This window comes from Haliotis asinina, chromosome 2 (assembly GCF_037392515.1).
Source record: "Haliotis asinina isolate JCU_RB_2024 chromosome 2, JCU_Hal_asi_v2, whole genome shotgun sequence".
In the NCBI taxonomy this organism is placed as follows: Eukaryota; Metazoa; Mollusca; class Gastropoda; order Lepetellida; family Haliotidae; genus Haliotis; species Haliotis asinina.
The window spans coordinates 652,912-676,474 of NC_090281.1; the positions used below are offsets into that span (position 1 = coordinate 652,912).

Below are 23,563 nucleotides of genomic sequence, written 5' to 3' on the forward strand. Positions count from 1 at the left end.
TTTGCATGTGTTTTGATTATGACAAATTATTTATTAATCACTGCCTTATGCCATGGTCTAAAAGTTGTTTTTCATCATTTAGGAGCTGTTAACAAAGGGGTCAAGTGATGGTGATAGTTGAGGTGGGACACAGCTTTCATGTTGACAGTTACACGGGGAGACATGCATCTGTGTGCAAACTTGCGTTCATGAGCAGTTACCGCATTTTCGTAATACGTAATGTCCGGTACTTGATCGAAGTTACTCAGACGATAGATCATGTGTTAGTGGTGAATGAGGATGTATTTCCTGGTAGAGACGATAGATCAATTGTTAGTGGTGAATGTAGGTGTGTTCACTGTGACATAATAACCTCACTTGTGCCATTACTGAGCAGTGGAGCTTACGGTGACAATGTGTCCCATTAGGCAATGTGTGAGTGAGTGAGTAAAGTTTTACTCCGCTTTTAGCAATATTCCAGCAATATCACGGCGGGGGACACCAGAAAATGGGCTTCACACATTAGGCAATGTAATCAATTGTGAAGGAATTGCTGAATCAGGGATCGATCTGTTCTGATCATATGTGAACTAACTGAAGAAACAACAAAAACAATAATTTAAATAGATTCTTCTTTTCTTTGTGTATTATCTACTCAGCAAAGCCTGCAGCTTTAGATATCTTTGCTGAAGTAAGCGTGTGCGAGTGTGTGTGGCTGTGCGTATGCGTGTTTCCGTGCGTACCCCTTCTTGTGGTCGTGTGTTCTGAGCGGGCTTATGATATACTGGCAGCCAGAACCGTGCTTCTTCCATTGATGTCTCCCAACATTCGCCATTGTTTCCCAGTTGAGTCAGTTACTTGCCCAGGCCAACATGCTGGACGCGTGCTAATGTGCTGGTGTTTCCGTGCTGTCATGTTGTTGGCAGGTCACTCGAATAATGTTAGGATTACATTGACTTCCCTCCCCCTTCCATAAACGAGAGTGAACGTATCCCTGCCTCGCTTCATGCGTTTGTCAATACACACTAGTACCGCCCTCGCCCTCAGTAGCCGCACCCCGTGCTGAGTGATTGGCTCAATGCGTGTCAATAGAGTTGTTATTGACGCACATGGACAGGTCGTGGCGAATAACACGGTAAAACATGATAGATGTCCCACCGCTCGACGCGCATAGTCGAGATAATTTGCAAACAAATCGAAATTGCAGTGATCGGTGCTGAAGAGTATTGATTACCACGGACTGTGACAATTTGCGCCCAGTAAGTAGCGAGAGCGCCGCCCAATAGGCCTCACATCAGCCGCTGCCTCATTATCGCAGCAGAACAAGCGCAAGACAGGATAAACTGAAGGGCAGTGGTTGGTTGAAAGCTGATTAAATCTGATTATCAAAACTAGTGTTTCTGGCTGGAATGAAGTCGTTTTACAACCCAGTCACAGAGCGATGACCGCCACCTAGAACCTTCAGTAAGATTTTCACGCAACGCTGGAGTTTCCAAGTGAGAGATTTCTGTATTTCTTGTGGGAAAAACCATTTCTTGTGCGTTATTTGAATAGAAGTATTGGTCGTCTGCTCATTCTCCTTACCACTGACATTGTACATCTACTGGAGTTTGTAACTGTACATCAACCATGTCCGACTCTAAGTCAAGTGTCGCCTTCAACCTCAGCGACAGCGAGGGCGACGGAGTAGGTGATGACAAGTGTGAAAGTCCTTCAACAACAACAACAAGGGCAGATAACTCTGAGGACAGAGAGTCACCAAGGGGTGGTGTCAAATATTCACCACCCAACAGCAAACCCTCATTTCTTATATCAGACATTTTGTCAGACAAAGGCCCCCCGAGGTCAGACACAGTGTTTCCATCAGTCAACCCCCATCTGTACAGACATCGGACCGACCCAACACCCGAACTACAGCACCCAGACTACTTCATCAGACAACCGGAGGACGACGACAACGACGATAAACTTAGTGACTGTAAGTATATGCCAGCAGTTATACACTCGCCTTATAGTGAGACAGTTATACTCGTAGAGTATAGCATAGGATGATAGTTATTGTACACGTATAATCCAAAACTGTGGGATAGGTCCTGTCCACAGTGAATCAAGACGATCAGAGGCAGTAACTGTTGACCGGTCTCAACAACAAAACAACAAAACAAAACCACATGGTATCAAGTGTGCAGATACGACACATTTTCATTTGAGATGTCCCACTCTCTTACACCTCGCAATCCACTTTCCTTGGAGGCTAAACACGGAACGGTTCAGTCACCCTGTCACACACCCGACTTGAGCCGAACCTGGAATATTCACGCGTGGTGTCGTTGTTCATACATCTTATTCTGGCAGCATCTCCGAATTGTTTGCCCACACTAGAGGAGAAGAACATGCTAGGGGAGACGAGGGAGCATGTTCATGCGTGAAAGTCCTTAAAAATGAAAACAAATGCGTAACTACATAATAATGCTTGCCAAGCAAATCCCAAACACATCGGAAAAAACATTTGACTAATTCTGCGTTATGTTAGTTTTCAATACATTACACTTTTACTGGAACCAAAGTGTTTATTGTTTATTTAGGGCAACTTCTCCTCGTTTATCGCCCTTAACAACCAATAAACAATTTGTAATCCAGAAGAAAAGTGTCATGTATTTATGTTCCTCCATTTCTCAACTTTAGATATTGATCGGCTTTTTAAATCCTAAGTTATTAATTGTTGATCGGCTTGAAAGTGTGCTTGTGCGTTCAAAGCTGGCCAATCAACCCCCTGAAATTAAAATGAACTGTAGTCTCTTAGTATTGTTTTCCTTGAATAATAAATTAAAACCAGGTCTAGTTTGTGAACAAAGAAATTGTCAACGAATTTGTAGAATAGGTTACAAACAGGGCATGAAAAAGTACTTTTCGTAAATGTTTGGTGCTTTTATTCCTTTTAACCATTATTAAGATACCTTAAACCCTTGTTATATAAAACACGAACACAATTGTGATAAATGTTGTTTCAATGATAACCAATCGTGTCATAATTCACTGAAAACGACCAACACAGAAGTACAAGCAATGTTCCAGTCCGAATAAATTTCACAAATATATATTTTCGAAGCGAAACTGAGATACCTTTCATGAGTTATTCACAAATATTCGTCTTCAACAATCTGTTTTATACATCATCGTAAACCTTTACTGACGTTTGGCTACTATTCACATTATTATGTATTATTGTACAATTGTATTGAGTATTGTTGTAGAATTACCTTATATCCCCGTTCTCTGTCGAATAATAACAATGTTGTGAGAGACGCCACGGGTATGTCGGAAACATCGGTCCTTACATTTCGGTATTTGTTCCTTCGGTTTGATCCGCGGAAATATTTATGTTCCAACGAAATTTTAAAGCAAAAAATAAATATACATGCAAAACACTGAGAGAAAGAGTTCATTTTGTATGTGTGTTAATCTAAATTATTTCGCACCTGAAGTTCAACTTTGTGGAGATAATTTTGAACGTATGACAGAGAGATAGTTTTATGTCACGAAAGAATATTTTCCGTAAACGAGTCAGCAATAAATAAACGTCTCACCCAGGACGTCACCCGACTGTGTGAACCAGTTTGTCTTTGTGGGTGAATGTAGCAGATTTGGGAGTTGTACTTTGCAATCCATGCAAGTACAACAGATGAGTCTTGTAAATCAGAATTGTAAACCTCTGTAAAGTCTCGATTTATTTCTGTCATCAGCGTCCGACTATCGTATAGATGCCGTTGTCTTCCATGTCGGTTTAATGCCGGTTGATACAAGTCTGTGTATTATTTAAGCATTAAGTGGAGAAGGCATATGCGAGTAGTCATCCATTTTCTCAGCGGATATTTTCTCAGTGATATAACGGTGTCGCATACATCCACGCTCTATGGTAACTGTTCGACAAGCCACTTTTCACACAGAGAAATCGCTAGTGCCGCGCGGTTAACAATGAACAGGTTTAACATACTTTAGACGTAATACCAGTTTCCGATGATGAACGTATAAATTATTTACACTCCTTAAACCTTAGATAAAACTCTCCATCCACCCGCATCCACGTCATTTATGTTTAATGTGCATGTCATTGTACACAAGCCAGACCGTTTCCGTCTGGGAAATACATAATTTTTCTGATCTCCAGGCACTGCCACGCTGTTGCAAAACAACGGCTAGTTTCACGCGGCAATATTTGTATACAGGTTAAAATTAATTATTAAAGAAATTCCCGTAGAAACCCGCTTTGATCAGCAATGCACTGCTAGTTTGAATCTGCCGGCGTGCAACTCTTCTTCAACTTGACTGCCTGATGCCTTGGCATGGAATGTCGTATTTGGCAATTAATGAATCTTTCAAAGCGAACCTACCCGTCCTAGTTATTTTATACAATTATTTTCAATAACAAAATATGTGGCGTGTGATGGAAAATACATATGCCAACCATAATCTCAACATGTTAGCATAAATAAAATAGTGAAAAATAAATAAATAAATAAATAAATAAATAAATAAATAAATAAATAAATAAATAAATAAATAAATAAATAAATAAATAAATAAATAAATAAATTCTGTCTCCCTCCTGAACTGAAGCTAGCACGTCCCTCCCCCTCCTATTTTAGAGGTTGTGTTTATGCCCCCGCATGCCAACATACTATTTCCTCTCCATTTGTCGACAGTTCCTAAGTTGCCAACTCGAGGAAATGATTGGTGATATTCAAGTCAAACGACCCTGTAAGTTGACAAATCGCCGAGCAGTTGTTGAGGAAAGCCAATACTAACTGATCTATCGCGTGCAGAGCGGAGACATATCACACTACCCCACATCGCGCCGGTGTGACTGAGCCCTCAGAACCCGATATGTACCCGGGAGGGTCTCCTCTCACCCAGGGTGTACCAGCTACCTATGACCGTCATGGACTCTCCTGGTTAGCGTCGTCTACAGGGTACAAACCTACACCTGACGGGGTCAGGACCATGACTGTGGGCACAACGATATGGGAAGGGATAGGGGGTAGAGTGGGACTTTTTTGGGAAAGGGAACATGTGTAAGTTTGGGAGCAAGTCATGGGTTAAATGGTGTCCTGGGTACCCGGTGGAGTCTGGGGTGGTATGGGTTTACGGGAGTCATGGCGATCCGGGGGTAGGTTCTATGGTGTCCTGAGGACTCGCGGGTGGAAGTGTGGGTGGGGGAGGGGGAAAGGGTAGGTATGGTGCTCTGGGGGATGGATGGTGAGTGGTACCCTTGTCATCTCGACCTGGTTGTTGGATCTCAGGGGATGAGGCAATGAAATGGGCGGCGAGGCCCTACACATGGCGTGGACGATGCAGGTGGGGAAGGGGAACAGGGGTGCGATTACTGGCTTATCGACACCATCTGTCCTCGGTCAGCGTGACTGCAGAATTGTTGGTAACCAGTGCTGAGTGTGTGTGTGAGTGTGTCTGGTGAAGGACTTTCTAACACGAAGTGCTCCCCTGCACGACACATGTGACCCCGTCCACATTCCGCTAGGACGCCATGCAGAGGCTGAACAACAATGTTCTCTCTATAACATTAGATCTGGTCCCATATTTTTGTGCGGATTTTAGACAGACTGTATATTGCCAGGCCTTAGATGGATACACACAGCCGCCGCCCTACCCAGGCCTTAGACAGCACCTACGGGGCTTTTGTTATCGGTCTTTATTGGATGTTATCGAAATAATTCGTTATGTACAATTTTATGGAGTAATTTATCCCTAGTTAGGTGACTGAAAGGCATTCTCAAGACACATGCTTGTATTCTTTAGGTCTTCGGTTCCGTCTTAAATCAAAACTTTTCAAATGACTTTGATTACGAGCATGCCCGTGAATTCCTGCTTCGCCCAATACAGAATAGACACTATACATCATAGGAATCAAATATGGTACTTAACATTTTTATAATCTTGTATGAATAGTTCTTGTCCTCGAAATTGTATTGGTACTAGTTTCTACACACATAGATACATGTGAAGATACTGCTGCATTGGTACATTACATCTTTGAAGTGTATCGGTACACCTTTGATCATGTACAGATACACGTGATGGTAATGGTACTAGTATGTCCACATACTGATAACCTCAAATTTTATTGGTACTAATTTGACAGAATATGGATGTCATTGGTCATATGTTTCATAGCGTTATTGATGTGCAGTTACATTTACACGCGGGCGGAAGTAATAGTAAGGCCCGCCCCAGTAATAACGGACTATCCGACTCCGTCGTTTGTCCATGGTGAATGGGGCGTGGTCAACAAGGATGTTGGAAAGCTGACGTCGCGTGGTCCGTATAGGTATTGTTAATTCTTGCTAATTGTGGGGGAGTAATTCTAGTGCTATGTCTGATAAGGTGTTGACCATGACATGCCGTATCACTTGCGTTGACTCACTTTCCTGAGAAATGTCAACAATTTCTACTAAGTCTTCCTCATTGTCCCTGCTGAAATGTTGTATGGCTGTGAGTGAAGACAGTATGTGAAGCTTTGTTCTCAAGTCCTCTAATTGCTGGCAGCACGAGAGATGCGGGCAGATATAGTCGACTCCAGTCTGCACAATGAGTTTTGTTAAGCGTTATCTGGAGGACAAGACAGCGCGGCTCCAAACTCTCCACTCTCTACCAGCCTTTAACGTGCACGAAAATAGGATAGAACTCGAAACCTGTTATCTTTTCAAATTTAAATGTCTATTACCTCCTAAACATGTAATCGGATCTGTGTAAAACGTTTTGTCAGCGCGTTAAATGCTGTCTTTAACTACCCTCCCGCCTTTGACTCGCTATCCCAGCCATCTACAACGATGAAATCAGATAAGTTGAGTAGAAGTACGAGAACAGTTGAAAGAAGTCGCCCCTGATCGACTCGCCACACGGTGTGCAGCTAATCGCTTAAACCTGATAATCCGTGAATCTCTTTGTGGTGTAAGAGGTCTCTCCGCTTCCCCCATTGCGCTGCGTCGTATGCCTCGATGACGGCACAGGGATCCCTTACCTGAACTAGCTCTCTGACAGGTGTGTTAATTACTGGACAGGTGTCGTGTTCAGGTGTGACTGGTGGATCTGTTTATCGTTACGACTACACCAATTAGAGGCCGTTAAACTAATGAGACTATAAACAGACACGGTTGATATGGTTTAATTTCCTTCAAAGCTCCTGGTACAACTGCAAATATTGCAATTCACGCACCACGACAGAGGAAGGCAGCAACGAGGTACAGGGTCAGGTTTTGTTACGGACGATGTTTATTCCAGGTACAATATCGACAGGACAGGATACACCCCTTCAATACATCCGGGTGGATGCGTACCTCGCATTCTCACTACCTTACCTCGTTCTGTTGTGACATAGTCAGTGATGTGGTCAGTGATGTGGTCAGTGATATGGTGGGACATCGTAACCTGGGTACACCCTCTAAAAAGTCAATCTTAAAGTTATCAGATTCTTGGTCAGCGTAACTGCTTCCAACACCAAGTGACCGTTCGTTTATCTGTTCCCTTAGTATTCTGTGTTTAGCCAGGTTGACTGAGTCAAATGGGTTGAAAGCCTGTTGTTAAGAGTAACTCGTTTCAGGACATAGATGTTTTATCAAGTTTCCCTATAAGTCCCTTGATTTATTGGTCTTTGAAGCAACACTCCACTCATGCCTAGTGGAACAGGGTGAGGACGTCAGTGTCACATGGTACTAGTACAGAATGAATGAGTTTATTGACAATATGGGGGCCACTGACCCACTATACAGGTGCAACATACAGGATAAAACATTATGAAGTGCCTGATATATATATAATACTTGTGACTGTATAAAACGCCAATCGTAATTTAAATCCCAGGAATACATACTTTGCAAACAGTGGTAATACATGGGTATTTGGGGGTGCAACCATTTACATGTGAAGGAAATGCATAGTAACATGCAGGAATGATAAAGGGACTAAGAGCATCATGATATGGACACACGACACAAACGTGATTCTATGTTCCTAACTACACACAAAGGACGGAGCCTTTCTTCTCTATTTGAACCTATTTTCTGCCTTCTTGTATCAGTAACTTGTGATTAGAGCAGCGGTGAGATAAAAGCTCAAGACGATAAACATTTTTCACAGGTATACACGACAGGTAAACTTTCAAAGCATGCCTCCTGCATAAAATAACGATACAAACTTATGATACTTATCCAAACCATCAAACCAGTGTTGCTTATCTATATCCATACACCCATATACTAGTACAGGTAGTAACTGAGAAATCTTTCTGTTATAATTTGGAAGAAGCAATGTTCCCGAAAATCCTGGAAAGAATTTTTTTTCATTTGCCGAAAACAAATGAATTTCTGGAAGTATTGGCCTAACACACACGTTGGCATATGTTCGAATTAATTTTCTGTATCCTTTACAAAACATGATACGAATGTTGGCTGCTGCAGGGACGTAGATCGGTCCACTCGGCATAAATAGAAACGTACAGACAGCTGGAACCTGATTCAATATACAACCCTATGTTTATCAAAGCCTGCAAATAACCAAGCTTAGTGACATTTCCCCGTAATGGATATACGTACATAAGCAACATGAAACTTCTTTTATAGACCATAGTTTAGAAGGTGCAATATAGTCTACTACTTTTATAGACCATAGTTTAGAAGGTGCAATATAGTCTACTACTTTTATAGACCATAGTTTAGAAGGTGCAAATAGCTGAAAGAAAGAATTTACTGTACATGGAAGTCAGATGCATTTATTAAAATATCTATTTCGGTGTACAGATGTAATTAAAACACATACATGTTTTTGCTGTTGTAGAAACCCCCCAAGTCTGTGCCGTCTCCATCAGTAAACATATTCAATATGTAGCGCTCTACGGCGACCACTAATTTATAAACTTCTAAACGATTTATTCTCCGATCATGAAGACACCATTTGTTTTGTTAACAATTATTTGAACTGTAAAGTATGTAATGAAGTGATTTTGTTTCCAGTGTTACTCAGTTTTGTCCTGTTACACACGCCGCTCATGTCTTCCAGTCCTGTGCCAGCAGTGACACGTGCATTATACATAACATTACATGTCTGTTTCAACAAAACACTCCTTCTCCAAACCTTCCCCTTTCCACAAAACATCTGGGGTCCCTTCCACAAAACATCTGATCGTTAACACACAACAATGAGGATGGACGGATGTTCGTACTAATGTCAGACGGATTTATAAAGTTCCTTAGCAACAAAGGGTTAGCAACAGTTTGAACAATACCGACTCTGTGATGGGCACCTGCTTATGAATTAATGCATGAAAACACACTTTTTTAAAAAAAACAGAATATGCGTATATATCGAATAACCATATGTCCTGACATAATATCAATAGAAAGAATCGGAGGTTCTTACCTGCATATGTAAGAACAGATATACATAGTACGTGTATTTACGTGTAATTATGTGTATTTATCTGTCTTCACATAAAAATATTGCATCTTAACATGTGACAAAAACTGATACAAGTTATTTGAGACCAGCCATTTGTAGGTTCCATGTTCAGCTATCCGCTGACTAATTTGTCTATTCCAGCAATGCCCGAGACGGACGCTGCGGGGTGTCACGACCACTCCCACGACAACCCTAACTGCCCCTCTAAGTCTAAGAAGCCCCGCAAGGCTCGCACGGCCTTCACTGACCACCAGCTGAGCTGTCTGGAGAAAAGCTTTGAGAGACAGAAATACCTCAGTGTCCAGGACAGGATGGAACTTGCTGCCAAACTCAACCTGACAGACACCCAAGTGAAGACGTGGTACCAAAACAGAAGGTGAGATCAAGTATAGAGTACTCTCACTTTATCGGTGGAAGAGTGATATCTCAGCTGCGAACACCCTCATTGTGACTATGGGCGAGACATATCTCAGCTTCGAACACCCTCATTGTGACTATGGGCGAGACATATCTCAGCTTCGAACACCCTCATTGTGACTATGGGCGAGACATATCTCAGCTGCGAACACCCTCATTGTGACTATGGGCGAGACATATCTCAGCTGCGAACACCCTCATTGTGACTATGGGCGAGACATATCTCAGCTTAAACATAATATTAACAATTAGTCCTAACCAGCTTGACCATGTATGCCCGAACTGTCGTTTTGCTTATAATTGAATCCTAAATCTGAAAATATTTTGACATCACAGTGAAGAGCATGTTAGAGCATACACTATGCTATTAAACTATTCCTGTCTTCCCACCTCAACAACTATGATCATCATAATAATAGCAATGGTCACATAGTGCTAGAACACCCGGTATACCATTCAAATAGTTTCTGCATCACCCATAATGTTATTAAAATAAATCCTGTGTTACCACATCAACAACTATCATATTAATAAGAATAACGACGACCTTGTGAAGAGGGTGTTAAAGAAATCATCTAACACATGACTTGAGAAATCAGTCAGCCACTCTCCATGCTCTTCACCACACTCAGGCGACCTGTTAATGATTATGATGATTATGATGATTATGATGGCAATGCTCTGGTGAGACATGGCGAGCTAGTCACGTGATTGTGGACCAGGTGTTCCACCATCAGCTGGAGTGCTGACAGCAATATATGCAGGGGCATGTGGATAAATATTTTCATCATCTTAAGACCGGCCTAGGTGTTCCCCGGCCAGGAACAGTGAGAGCCATGTGTTGCCTGTGGCGAGACAGTTACTGAAGTCTCCTTCAGACAATCGGGAGGTTTAATCATGGTTTAGACGTTATGTTACCGTCAATATTGACTTAGCTTACTATTTGTAGGGGAGAAAAGTGTCCCCTTTGCAACTGTGTCGAGCCAGCGAAGAGAGCAGGCTTAATGTTATTCCACAGATGCACCATCTTTGATGCTACATAAAGACCGAGGGAAAACATTCTGTTTAAATAGGCGGTCTCGTTTAGCAAAGATAGCGTCATGTGTGGTACCCTCCGAGATACACACGGTGTTAAACACCTATACACCCTCCAGTTGTACTCTAATATATATATCCTCTTGACGGACTCAAGTAGCTTCACACCTCACTGTTTTCCAACCTCACTGTCTCCCTTGTCGCCCCCCTCCCCATCCCCCAAGCTGCAGCGGCGACAGCTCCGACACCCCACAGCCAGGGTGAGTCAGTTCGAGTGGCCTATACTCCCTGATACCCGTCGATACCCTTCAGTATAAATAATGTGATTTACATGCGTGAGTGTATCATTGGTTGTCGAAACAGTAGGCTGTTGGTAGGTATGTAGAGTGAGTGTAGTAGGCTGTTGGTGTGTCTTTAGACTGACTGCAGTAGGCTGTTGGTGTGTGTGTAGACTGATTGCAGTAGGCTGTTGGTGTGTGTGTAGACTGATTGCAGTAGGCTGTTGGTGTGTATGTAGACTGATTGCAGTAGGCTGTTGGTGTGTGTGTAGACTGAGAGCAGTAGGCTGTTGGTGTGTATGTAGACTAAGAGCAGTAGGCTATTGATAGGTTTGTAGAGTGAGTGTAGTAGGCTGTTGGTAGGTATGTAGACTGATTGCAGTAGGCTGTTGGTGTGTATGTAGCGTGTGTGTAGTAGGCTGTTGGTGTGTGTGTAGACTGAGAGCAGTAGGCTGTTGGTGTGTATGTAGACTGAGAGCAGTAGGCTGTTGGTGTGTATGTAGACTGATTGCAGTAGGCTGTTGGTGTGAATGTAGACTGATTGCAGTAGGCTGTTGGTGTGTATGTAGACTGAGAGCAGTAGGCTGTTGGTGTGTATGTAGACTGAGAGCAGTAGGCTGTTGGTGTGTATGTAGACTGATTGCAGTAGGCTGTTGGTGTGTATGTAGACTGAGGGCAGTAGGCTGTTGGTGTGTGTGTAGACTGAGAGCAGTAAGCTGTTGGTGTGTATGTAGACTGATTGCAGTAGGCTGTTGGTGTGAATGTAGACTGATTGCAGTAGGCTGTTGGTGTGTATGTAGACTGAGAGCAGCAGGCTGTTGGTGTGTATGTAGACTGAGAGCAGTAGGCTGTTGGTGTGTATGTAGACTGATTGCAGTAGGCTGTTGGTGTGTATGTAGACTGAGAGCAGTAGGCTGTTGGTGTGTGTGTAGACTGAGAGCAGTAGGCTGTTGGTGTGTATGTAGCGTGAGTGTAGTAGGCTGTTGGTGTGTATGTAGACTGAGAGCAGTAGGCTGTTGGTGTGTGTGTAGACTGAGAGTAGTAGGCTGTTGGTGTGTATGTAGACTGATTGCAGTAGGCTGTTGGTGTGAATGTAGACTAAGAGCAGTTGGCTGTTGGTGTGTATGTAGACTGAGGGCAGTAGGCTGTTGGTGTGTGTGTAGACTGATTGCAGTAGGCTGTTGGTGTGAATGTAGACTAAGAGCAGTAGGCTGTTGGTGTGTATGTAGACTGAGAGCAGTAGGCTGTTGGTGTGTATGTAGACTGATTGCAGTAGACTGTTGGTGTGAATGTAGACTGATTGCAGTAGGCTGTTGGTGTGTATGTAGAGTGAGTGTAGTAGGCTGTTGGTGTGTATGTAGACTGAGAGCAGTAGGCTGTTGGTGTGAATGTAGACTGATTGCAGTAGGCTGTTGGTGTGTATGTAGAGTGAGTGTAGTAGGCTGTTGGTGTGTATGTAGACTGAGAGTAGTAGGCTGTTGGTGTGTATGTAGACTGATTGCAGTAGGCTGTTGGTGTGAATGTAGACTAAGAGCAGTAGGCTGTTGGTGTGTATGTAGACTGAGAGCAGTAGGCTGTTGGTGTGTATGTAGACTGATTGCAGTAGGCTGTTGATGTGTGTGTAGACTGATTGCAGTAGGCTGTTGGTGTGTATGTAGAGTGAGTGTAGTAGGCTGTTGGTGTGTATGTAGACTGAGAGCAGTAGGCTGTTGGTGTGAATGTAGACTGATTGCAGTAGGCTGTTGGTGTGTATGTAGAGTGAGTGTAGTAGGCTGTTGGTGTGTATGTAGACTGAGAGCAGTAGGCTGTTGGTGTGTATGTAGACTGAGAGCAGTAGGCTGTTGGTGTGTATGTAGACTGATTGCAGTAGGCTGTTGGTGTGTATGTAGACTGAGAGCAGTAGGCTGTTGGTGTGTGTGTAGACTGAGAGCAGTAGGCTGTTGGTGTGTATGTAGACTGATTGCAGTAGGCTGTTGGTGTGAATGTAGACTGATTGCAGTAGGCTGTTGGTGTGTATGTAGACTGAGAGCAGTAGGCTGTTGGTGTGTATGTAGACTGAGAGCAGTAGGCTGTTGGTGTGTATGTAGACTGATTGCAGTAGGCTGTTGGTGTGTATGTAGACTGAGAGCAGTAGGCTGTTGATGTGTGTGTAGACTGAGAGCAGTAGGCTGTTGGTGTGTATGTAGCTTGAGTGTAGTAGGCTGTTGGAGTGTATGTAGACTGAGAGCAGTAGGCTGTTGGTGTGTGTGTAGACTGAGAGTAGTAGGCTGTTGGTGTGTATGTAGACTGATTGCAGTAGGCTGTTGGTGTGAATGTAGACTGATTGCAGTAGGCTGTTGGTGTGTATGTAGACTGATTGCAGTAGGCTGTTGGTGTGTATGTAGACTGATTGCAGTAGGCTGTTGGTGTGTGTGTAGACTGATTGCAGTAGGCTGTTGGTGTGTATGTAGAGTGAGTGTAGTAGGCTGTTGGTGTGTATGTAGACTGAGAGCAGTAGGCTGTTGGTGTGTATGTAGACTGATTGCAGTAGGCTGTTGGTGTGAATGTAGACTGATTGCAGTAGGCTGTTGGTGTGTATGTAGAGTGAGTGTAGTAGGCTGTTGGTGTGTATGTAGACTGAGAGCAGTAGGCTGTTGGTGTGTATGTAGACTGAGAGCAGTAGGCTGTTGGTGTGTATGTAGACTGAGAGCAGTAGGCTGTTGGTGTGTGTGTAGACTGAGAGCAGTAGGCTGTTGGTGTGTATGTAGACTGAGAGCAGTAGGCTGTTGGTGTGTGTGTAGACTGAGAGCAGTAGGCTGTTGGTGTGTATGTAGCGTGAGTGTAGTAGGCTGTTGGTGTGTATGTAGACTGATTGCAGTAGGCTGTTGGTGTGTATGTAGACTGAGAGCAGTAGGCTGTTGGTGTGTATGTAGACTGAGAGTAGTAGGCTGTTGGTGTGTGTGTAGACTGAGAGTAGTAGGCTGTTGGTGTGTATGTAGACTGATTGCAGTAGGCTGTTGGTGTGAATGTAGACTGATTGCAGTAGGCTGTTGGTGTGTATGTAGACTGAGAGCAGTAGGCTGTTGGTGTGTATGTAGACTGATTGCAGTAGGCTGTTGGTGTGTATGTAGCGTGAGTGTAGTAGGCTGTTGGTGTGAATGTAGACTGAGAGCAGTAGGCTGTTGGTGTGTATGTAGCGTGAGTGTAGTAGGCTGTTGGTGTGTGTGTAGACTGATTGCAGTAGGCTATTGATAGGTTTGTAGAGTGAGTGTAGTAGGATGTTGGTGTGTGTGTAGACTGATTGCAGTAGGCTGTTGGTGTGTATGTAGACTGAGAGCAGTAGGCTGTTGGTGTGTATGTAGCGTGAGTGTAGTAGGCTGTTGGTGTGTATGTAGACTGATTGCAGTAGGCTGTTGGTGTGAATGTAGACTGAACGCAGTAGGCTGTTGGTGTGTATGTAGCGTGAGTGTAGTAGGCTGTTGGTGTGTATGTAGCGTGAGTGCAGTAGGCTGTTGGTGTGAATGTAGCGTGAGTGTAGTAGGCTGTTGGTGTGTATGTAGACTGATTGCAGTAGACTGTTGGTGTGAATGTAGACTGATTGCAGTAGACTGTTGGTGTGAATGTAGACTGATTGCAATAGGCTGTTGGTGTGAATGTAGCGTGAGTGTAGTAGGCTGTTGGTGTGAATGTAGACTGATTGCAGTAGACTGTTGGTGTGTATGTAGCGTGAGTGTAGTAGGCTGTTGGTGTGTATGTAGCGTGAGTGCAGTAGGCTGTTGGTGTGTATGTAGCGTGAGTGTAGTAGGCTGTTGGTGTGTATGTAGACTGATTGCAGTAGGCTGTTGGTGTGTATGTAGCGTGAGTGTAGTAGGCTGTTGGTGTGTATGTAGACTGAGTGCAGTAGGCTGTTGGTGTGTATGTAGCGTGAGTGTAGTAGGCTGTTGGTGTGTATGTAGACTGATTGCAGTAGGCTGTTGGTGTGTATGTAGAGTGAGTGTAGTAGGCTGTTGGAGTGTATGTAGACTGATTGCAGTAGGCTGTTGGTGTGAATGTAGACTGAGAGCAGTAGGCTGTTGGTGTGTATGTAGCGTGAGTGTAGTAGGCTGTTGGTGTGTATGTAGACTGATTGCAGTAGACTGTTGGTGTGTATGTAGCGTGAGTGCAGTAGACTGTTGGTGTGTATGTAGACTGAGTGCAGTCTGTATATAAGGGATCACCCCACACCACATTTACCACATCCACACCCTACACTCCTACTGATATCTTCGCAGGCCCTCCCCTCAAAACCCACCACCACCAGTATGGTGAAGGAGCTCGGTGGCTAAACGTCGAGCCAGATGATAAGCCCAGGAGCACATGCGGGCACCTGCTTCTAACGATCCCACATCAACTGTTAAGGAAGGAAATTTCCTCTTAAGCATTTCAGACAATTCTAATTGTAAGGATCTCTCAGTGTTTCTAAACGCTATGCGATTTCTCTGTTGTTTCCACGAGCCCTTCACGTCCACTATTTATTCATACCCCTCCTACCCCTGCTGGGCAAATTAGTCAGTTTCTCGGCACAGCCAAAATTCACTGGTCGGGGATTGGCAAAATTAACGACTAGTATTTAACGATAATGTAATAGCATTTAATTATTCCATGCACTGGTGATAACATCTCTTCTTGTCGACTTGAGATACACGATTCCGGCCCCTGCTCCACGCTCCACCGACCACTGATGGGTTGTCTCCCTTGATGCGTGTAGTGATCAGCGCCCCACAACCTGGCCCGACATATGGGACAATATAAACAGATACAAGACACGCCGGGTGGATTAGGGGTGGAACTAGGGGAGGGGTGGCTCATCTGTATTTCTCAACCTGCTTTAACATGTATGAGAACTCAGGCAACAATGAAATACAGGGATGGACTGCTTGAGGGTGGGGCGGGTGGGGAGAACGTGTTAAACCCTGCAGTGACAGACGTTACCCTCCAGGACATTAAAATAAGAGGTCAAAGGTGAAATTCATCTCGTCACGGCACGAGCGTTCAGCGGACGAGCAGCTTTTCACTTAGGCAATCCTCTGCACACCAAGGCGCAGAAGCAGCAATAACAATCATAGTAAGAAGAGCAAATATTATGGCACAATGAATTTAATTAATCATCAAAGGAGTATTTTGAGGTCGGGAACTACAATCATGATATTTCTATGAATACCAGCTTCCTTTATTTCTTGCCTGCGACGTTCCGATACAGAGATTCTTGTACCTACTTGTACCGAGTATTTGTATCGAAACGTCAACCACACGAAATAAAGGAAGTTGTCCAACGCATTGTCAGCTGATGCCCAGCTCTGACACAAACACAGTATGTTCGAACCTAGAGATACATCCACGGTACGACCCACAATATGTGAAGGCGTCAATATATTCTCGGCAATAGCTCCGTAATACTGTCTCAGGCATATCCAAGCCAACAGATCTTGTTTTAATAACACCTGGGAGACTAGGCACAGTAGCATCTTTGATAAAACCAATGGAATTAGTTACAGCGTGGAATGTTCTGGTCCTTGTAACAACAGTGGTACTGACAAAACTCGGGCATGACTACATGTCACGTTTGCATCCCAAGCACAAATTGTGGGACTCGACATTGGTCTTGGTGTCGAAGGTTACCTCACTTGGGTCAGTTGAACTTGGGAGAGTACTTGAGGTCACTGCCGGGAACACAGTCCTTCTAACACGTAGGGAAATACAGAAGGCGGCAGTGTTAAGGGTGTCCGCACATTCTCGGAAAGGTTTTGGGTTGGACAGGGGCCGTCTCCCTGTTTCTTGAACTGAAACATGGTGGTGCGAGGATCATCCGAACCATCAATGCTTCGACCATTTTTTTTAAAGCAGAATAAAGTGCTACAACAGCAGCAATTAAATATACACCGTGCAGTAATAAGGCACCGTCGTATGTTGAAAATAAGATGTAATGCTTCAGACAATTTAGGGTATAGCCATCAATTTAAGCTTCTTTATCAATTGACAGTTTTACATACACCAGACCTTTTGCATTCTTTATGAAAGAACATGTCGATACAAATGTGATGGGACTGACTTTTAACCCCTGGAAACTATTCGTCTTCTGCTGAAACTACACAATTAGATTACGTGTTGACCAAAGATAACACTTCTGTTATATAGGAACATAACATTTACACATCAAGTAAGCTTTAATTATGCATAATCAGGAAGACCCCGTTTGTCCAAGATTCAGATCTTTTCCCAACAGTTCAGATGGCTACCTGACAAAAACTGAAATAGGATTTTGGAATAAATGTTTTATGATTTTGAGTTTATTGTAATGAAGAAACACTTCTCTATGCCGGATAATGATAACTACAGCTAAAATCTATTGATTTTTGTTTGTGAAGCAACTTTAAATACATTTCAGAATTTTACTGTTTTTGTTTGTTACCTAGATTTTAGTTTAGAAACTTTCATCCATTCACAATAAATAACAAATTTATAGGCCGCCTAACAATCATTTATTACCGTCACTTTTGAAAATAAGGTAACTTTTGTCTTAGAACAGGAAAACACGTGGTTTACATCAAGGCAATTGTCCTTATCAATGTCAATGGCAATTGCGATGAAGTTTTCGTTTTCAAATGTTAAATTCTTGCTCTATCAAATGATAAAGCTTATTTTCGGATAGAGCTTCGGATTTCATTTCAAATTAATTGGTAAAAATACAGGGTGGTGCTTATTTTCAACACGGATGTATGGCAAGAATACTCATGAAGTCCAACTGTCAGATCGAGAGGTGACACTAGGACTACTGCCGGCTGGTTTACAACTACAGCTATCAATGTCACCAAACAGGAGTAGGACAAACACCACGCTAGATAACAACAAACAGGAGTAGGACAAACACCACGCTAGACGGTCGAGTAGCCTGCTACTCTACACAACAACAAACAGGAGTAGGACAAATACCACGGTAGACGGTCGAGTAGCGTGCTACTCGACACAGTGTGACAACAAGAGCAACGATGGTGATTATCTGTGTCATAACGACATAGCGGGAACATTACTACTATCACCACCATCACGACTACCACTACTACTACACCTGCAACATATGTCATATTTGGGATTTCACTTTCTTAGTAAAGTACAAATTCTAGTACTTTTTTCGGTTGAGTCCCATCCGGGATTCGAACCCGCACCCTCAGAGTCTGGCACCTAATCGCCAGCACACAAAGTCAGCCGCCTAGCCCGCTCAGCCACCGCGACTTCCACTGGCTGAGCGGGCTAGGCGGCTGGCTTCACTACTACACCTACTGCAGCTACTCCAACTACTGCAGCTACTATAACTACCACCACCATACAACTACTATCACTATTACTTGTACTGTAGGATCCAGAACACAACGGTGTCGAGGTGGAAGCCGCGTGGAAAAAATAGTGTTCGTTATTAGATTCTCAGTGGAATAACAAAAAAATTCTAAAGATGAGAATAATGCGTGAGCACATCACACAGGCATGGCCGTTAGTCACCAATCACATTTCAACTCTTCCAAGTCGTTCGCTGTAAACTATGTACAATGACTTCACGTGCTATTGTTGCCAACAAAACAGACTCAGCCATTGTCCCAATACAGAGAATGTAAGTGTTTAGTTTCCAATCACTTATTAATTTTCTGTTAAAGTAGCAGCATCGATCGCGTCTCTTTTGTTTAAGTTTTCAATTTTTCTCTGGATTGTATTTGTCGGCCATTGTTGAGGTGTGCGTGGGTAAGTGGTGTGTTGCCTGCAGCATGTCTATGATACTAACAGGGAGAGAGGAGACCGTCCCTCCAGTCCCGTATTACACTTGCCGTGAAGTGTTTAGATGTAGTTTGTGACGTCCTTGTCGCCGCCCGAACAAATTCATGACATCTTCACGCATCGACAAGCGAATTTGGCCACATCTCGCTCGCCCAGTGACGAGGGAGCTATGGTAAATGAAGGGGAAAGTCACGCTATTTGTATGTCGTCCTGAGATCGCGATACTAAACTAGGGATAGGGATCAGCTTCATTAAAAGTAATGAGGAGAAATGGGAAAGTGATAGCTGTTCTATCATCCGTGGCGTTGTTTAGCACATTGTTTGCTTGCCTTAAGAGATATTTCTCGCCCTGCCGCCCCGCAGCAGACTCTGGTGATCTGACGGACCGGCTTCTGCATTACGAGGCCACTGGGGTCTTGAGCTCAATTCTCTCGCTCCCGGGGCTGTCAACACAGGCGCCACCAAGGCCTCAATGACCAGAACTCGCCGTGCATACACCCAGGAATACTCTAAACCGATACTTGATCACCATAACATTAAAACATCGGAGCTTCGTTAAGGACCGTTTGTCTTCGGCAGTTTCCGGAGCTGACGCCGCTGACTGTTTCTGTTAAACATAAATAAAGCAGGGGATATACAGTTGGAATATAAATAGGTGCTAAGGTATCGTCTCACTGCGCGTACATCACACTACTGACAAATTACGTGTAAATAGTGTGTCAATGTTCTCTCGTTTACATAATCCATACACTCAGCCCAATAGGTAGCTATTACACCCAGACAATGAAGTGGAGCCGGTAATGTACACGGTGAACCATCTAATACACAGACAAGGTAGTCTCTCTCACAGTCCCTGAATCACATTACGTCCTCTACTGCCTAGTCCTACCTTCAATGCTAATGCCCTAGATGAAGCAAGTCTACATTCCCTCCGTTCTGAATTTCAAATCTCTCTAGGCTCCTTTTCATGTCAAGTGGCTGTATTCGTTACTATTAAAATCATGTATATTCAGAGAGAAGCGTTTCACTGCGTGACATATATTGACGTATACTGTTTGTAACATATACTGTGTGTGACGTATCCTATGTGTGACGTATCCTGCGTGTGACGTATACTGCATATGGCATATACTGTGTGTGACATACACGTGTGTGACGTATATAGTCGTACCCCGTTTATCCGAACACTTGTGTTTTCATTGAAATTGTCCGGATAAGCGAATTTTCGGATATCTGAATCACGGGCCATATGTATAAGAAACGTGTATTGTCCGTGGGGTATACTGTGTGCTGAGTTTGACACGGTCCTTTGTGTGTATGTGTCATATGCTGGTTGTGTGTGATGCATACTACTGGTTGGGTTTAACACTATCCCTTGGGTGTGACGTATACTGTATGGTGCGTTTAACACTGTTCCTTGGGTGTGGCGCATACTGTATGTTGAGTTTAACACTGTCGCCGGGTGTGATGTATAATGTGTGTTGAGTTTAATACTGCACTATGCCTGTACCGTATGTCGCGTGTACTGAGTTTAACGGTGTCATATGATTCCAGAACCAAGTGGAAGCGACAGACGGCCGTCGGCCTGGAACTCTTGGCCGAAGCTGGCAACTACGCCGCCGTACAGCGCATGCTCCAGTCCAGTCCCTACTGGTCCTCCTACCCTCACACGTCCACCATTCTCTCCAATATGGACGCGCTTTACTACAGACATGGCGTCGGAGCCCTTCCCGTCAACAGGCCTATAATCCCACGCATGCTCATCCATGGACTACAACAACACGTGAGCCATCTTCCCCCACCTCACTAACCGGAAGCAGCCAGAAGACTTGTCACATTCCCATTACGGGTAGCTGTGATACAGACTCAGGTCGATCCATGACCTTTAATGCAGGGAAAATGACCTTGATCTTCAGTTGAGGGATATTAACCTTGACCTTAAGAGCAAGGATACTGATCTTGTCCTTAAAGTGCTGAAGAAAATATTAGCCTTCCATTGAAACACTTACAGTTTTCCTGGCGACAGAGGATTTTACTGAAGTACAACGTTACGTGTCATGTTGTTCGCTTGGATCATTGGAAGCTGCGGCAAACTTTGCCCTGGTGTCTTCACGATGTTCCAACGTCATGTCGAACCTCTGCACAAACTGAAGATCAATCGTTTAGCTGGACGTACACGTTGTGTACAATGCGGTTTACTAGTGTGCACACACAGGTGTGCTGCCTGGTCAACACGTATTCCGGGTACTTTTTCTGTTATATACAGCGAATCTCCAAGGACCTGTGCGGTTTATAAGGTGCTGTTCCAGTAGACTAAAGACTTGGCTATACCGACACGGCTCTGCACGTGCTTGACGGAATCACTGTGGACACACAGTAGTGGGAGACTCGATGTATATATCCGAGAGGAACGCTGTATTTATATGTACACACTATTTATGCGTAATTGAAACGTACGTATACTATATGGACGCTATGTTCAGTATTAATCATTTCCACGGAACCACGACTATTTTCGGTTGAGATTAACAGAGCCTTCCACTGCCTGCTTCAATGTACAGACCAAACACCTACCACACGGCACCGTTTAGATATGGTCCTTAAATGTTCGTTTACCTGAAATATGTTTATTTATGTTGTCAGAACAAGAAAATACTACTGCAGGCAATAACGGAAGTGACGGAGCGGAGAGATCGCATGTGTGTCTCACAAAGAAAACCAAACACATGAGTTTCTTCTGTTACGACACGTGGTCACATCACGTGACACGCAATGTGGTTTGTGAATAAAGATGAAAGTTTCTTGAAATCAGTTTTCTTTATTCCTGTCATCATGCCGTTGTCTGCCATTGTGTTCGCGTCACGTCTCGTCTCAGTTACACTAACAAGTCATGAATGGTCGCTCTCACTTCGCACTGCAGGCAGAATAGCTGTTAGCTGCTCCCAATCAGGTCTGGCCAATTGATGCTAGTTCCAAATTTAAATGATAATTTAATTGTCTAAACGATCATGTCCGACTAGAACTAGAGATTAGTATTGTTATTCTTTTGTGCTTCGGTTTATTGAAGGCATTCTCGATTTAAACTGGATTGATTCGTTAATTCATAGCCAATTTATTGGCTAAATTATGAACCTTTTAAATCAATCTAGCTCAGGAATCGAGAACAAAATTTAGCCCGAGCAAGTGCAAATTCGATTTCTAACAAAAAGACTCTGTATAGCCCAATTTTGCCATTTGAATGAGAAGTTTGTTTCCCTGTCGGCTAATTTACTCAATTTGCTTTAGAAAACGCGCTTGTGAGAGCAACGGAAGCCGCGATATCCATGAGAATACGAGACTAACGATCAGACTTGTTGTCTTAATTATTGCATTTCGGAGCAAGTCGAGCGAACGTCAGAAGGAGCTGCGCTGTAATGGAGACTGATTATTGCCGAAATTGTCCCTGAATCAGCTCCGCAGATCTCTTTACTTGATCTCATTACAGAGTAATGGAAAGGATATAGGCGCATTTGTAGCTAATGCGTATTTATACAGTGCAAGCATGGAGTTGAATTAATGAGGGCCGCGAGAGACTGGGGGTAACACAAGCCTATTGTCGGGCAGGGGATGGCCGGAGCTGGTCGACTCAATCACATGCCATCTTAGTCAGGGGCTGAAGCTTCTTTCCTGTTTAAATGCTCCCCTAATCTTCCCCCTCAAATGGCCCGCCAGACCCGACACGCCACACAGAGGTACAGTCGCCACTACAGTCCTTGCAGCAATTGTTCCAGGATACACAGTGTCAGCGGCTGGGGTGGGGTGGGGTGGGGGGGTGGGGGGTGTGGGCGGGGGCTAGGGTTGGGGGCAGGCCTTGCTTTCACACAAGGCATATCTGCATTCACCTTTAATCCGTCTCACTCTCATACAACACTAAACGGCAAGGTAAGATAGTTGCTCAAGATTAAAACTGACACGTATTCATTACAGTTACTTAAACTGCCATGGTCATCCAATTATCACTAACAGTTAGCCTTTCAAAACCATCCACATGACAGGTGATGGTGGTGATGCAACCACGACAACCACACAATTCTAAGTCCAGAATGTTACAACAATCTTGCTCCAATATGGTATTACAAGTCTGCCAGACCCTGGTTCAGACAGCAATATATTGGTCAGACTTTCGGTTTGTTGGAAGTGTGAATTGGTGTTAATGATTTGTGAAATCCTACGAGGATGTCTCCAGCAAAACTTTGGATTGCATGAGGATTCTCTTTGATCACATCCACAATATCGTTATGTGTAGGTATATGTCCGTGCACTTGCTGTGTGCGATGCTATATGCTCAAATACAAACATTCATTATGACACTAATTGCTGCAACACTGTAGTCAATGAATCTCCCCCGACGGCCTCGTCTTCTTCCCTCCTTAGCGTGGCGCGAGACGGGTCATAGGCCATCAATTGATGACAAATTATCAGCCTTATTTGATTTAAGTAACACATCTTCAATTAGCACATAATTCCTGAATTAATCGTATAAATGGGAAGGCAGATCGCAGGAAATTAACTTGCAATGGGGTAAACGAGCACCCTGGCTCACCACCACGCAATAAATGAGCAAT

The 23,563-nt window shown here is 43.7% G+C and overlaps 1 protein-coding gene across 1 annotated transcript; it reads left to right on the forward strand.

Annotated features, from left to right (window-relative positions):
• The first annotated feature begins 1,234 nt into the window (after positions 1-1,234).
• On the forward strand, positions 1,235-21,767 carry LOC137272177 (barH-like 1 homeobox protein). Its single transcript, XM_067804528.1, has 3 exons — positions 1,235-1,957; positions 9,589-9,823; positions 20,514-21,767. Exons 1-3 carry the CDS (start codon positions 1,609-1,611, stop codon positions 20,767-20,769), a joined length of 840 nt encoding a protein of 279 aa, XP_067660629.1. The 5' UTR covers positions 1,235-1,608; the 3' UTR covers positions 20,770-21,767.
• Positions 21,768-23,563: the final 1,796 nt, after the last annotated feature.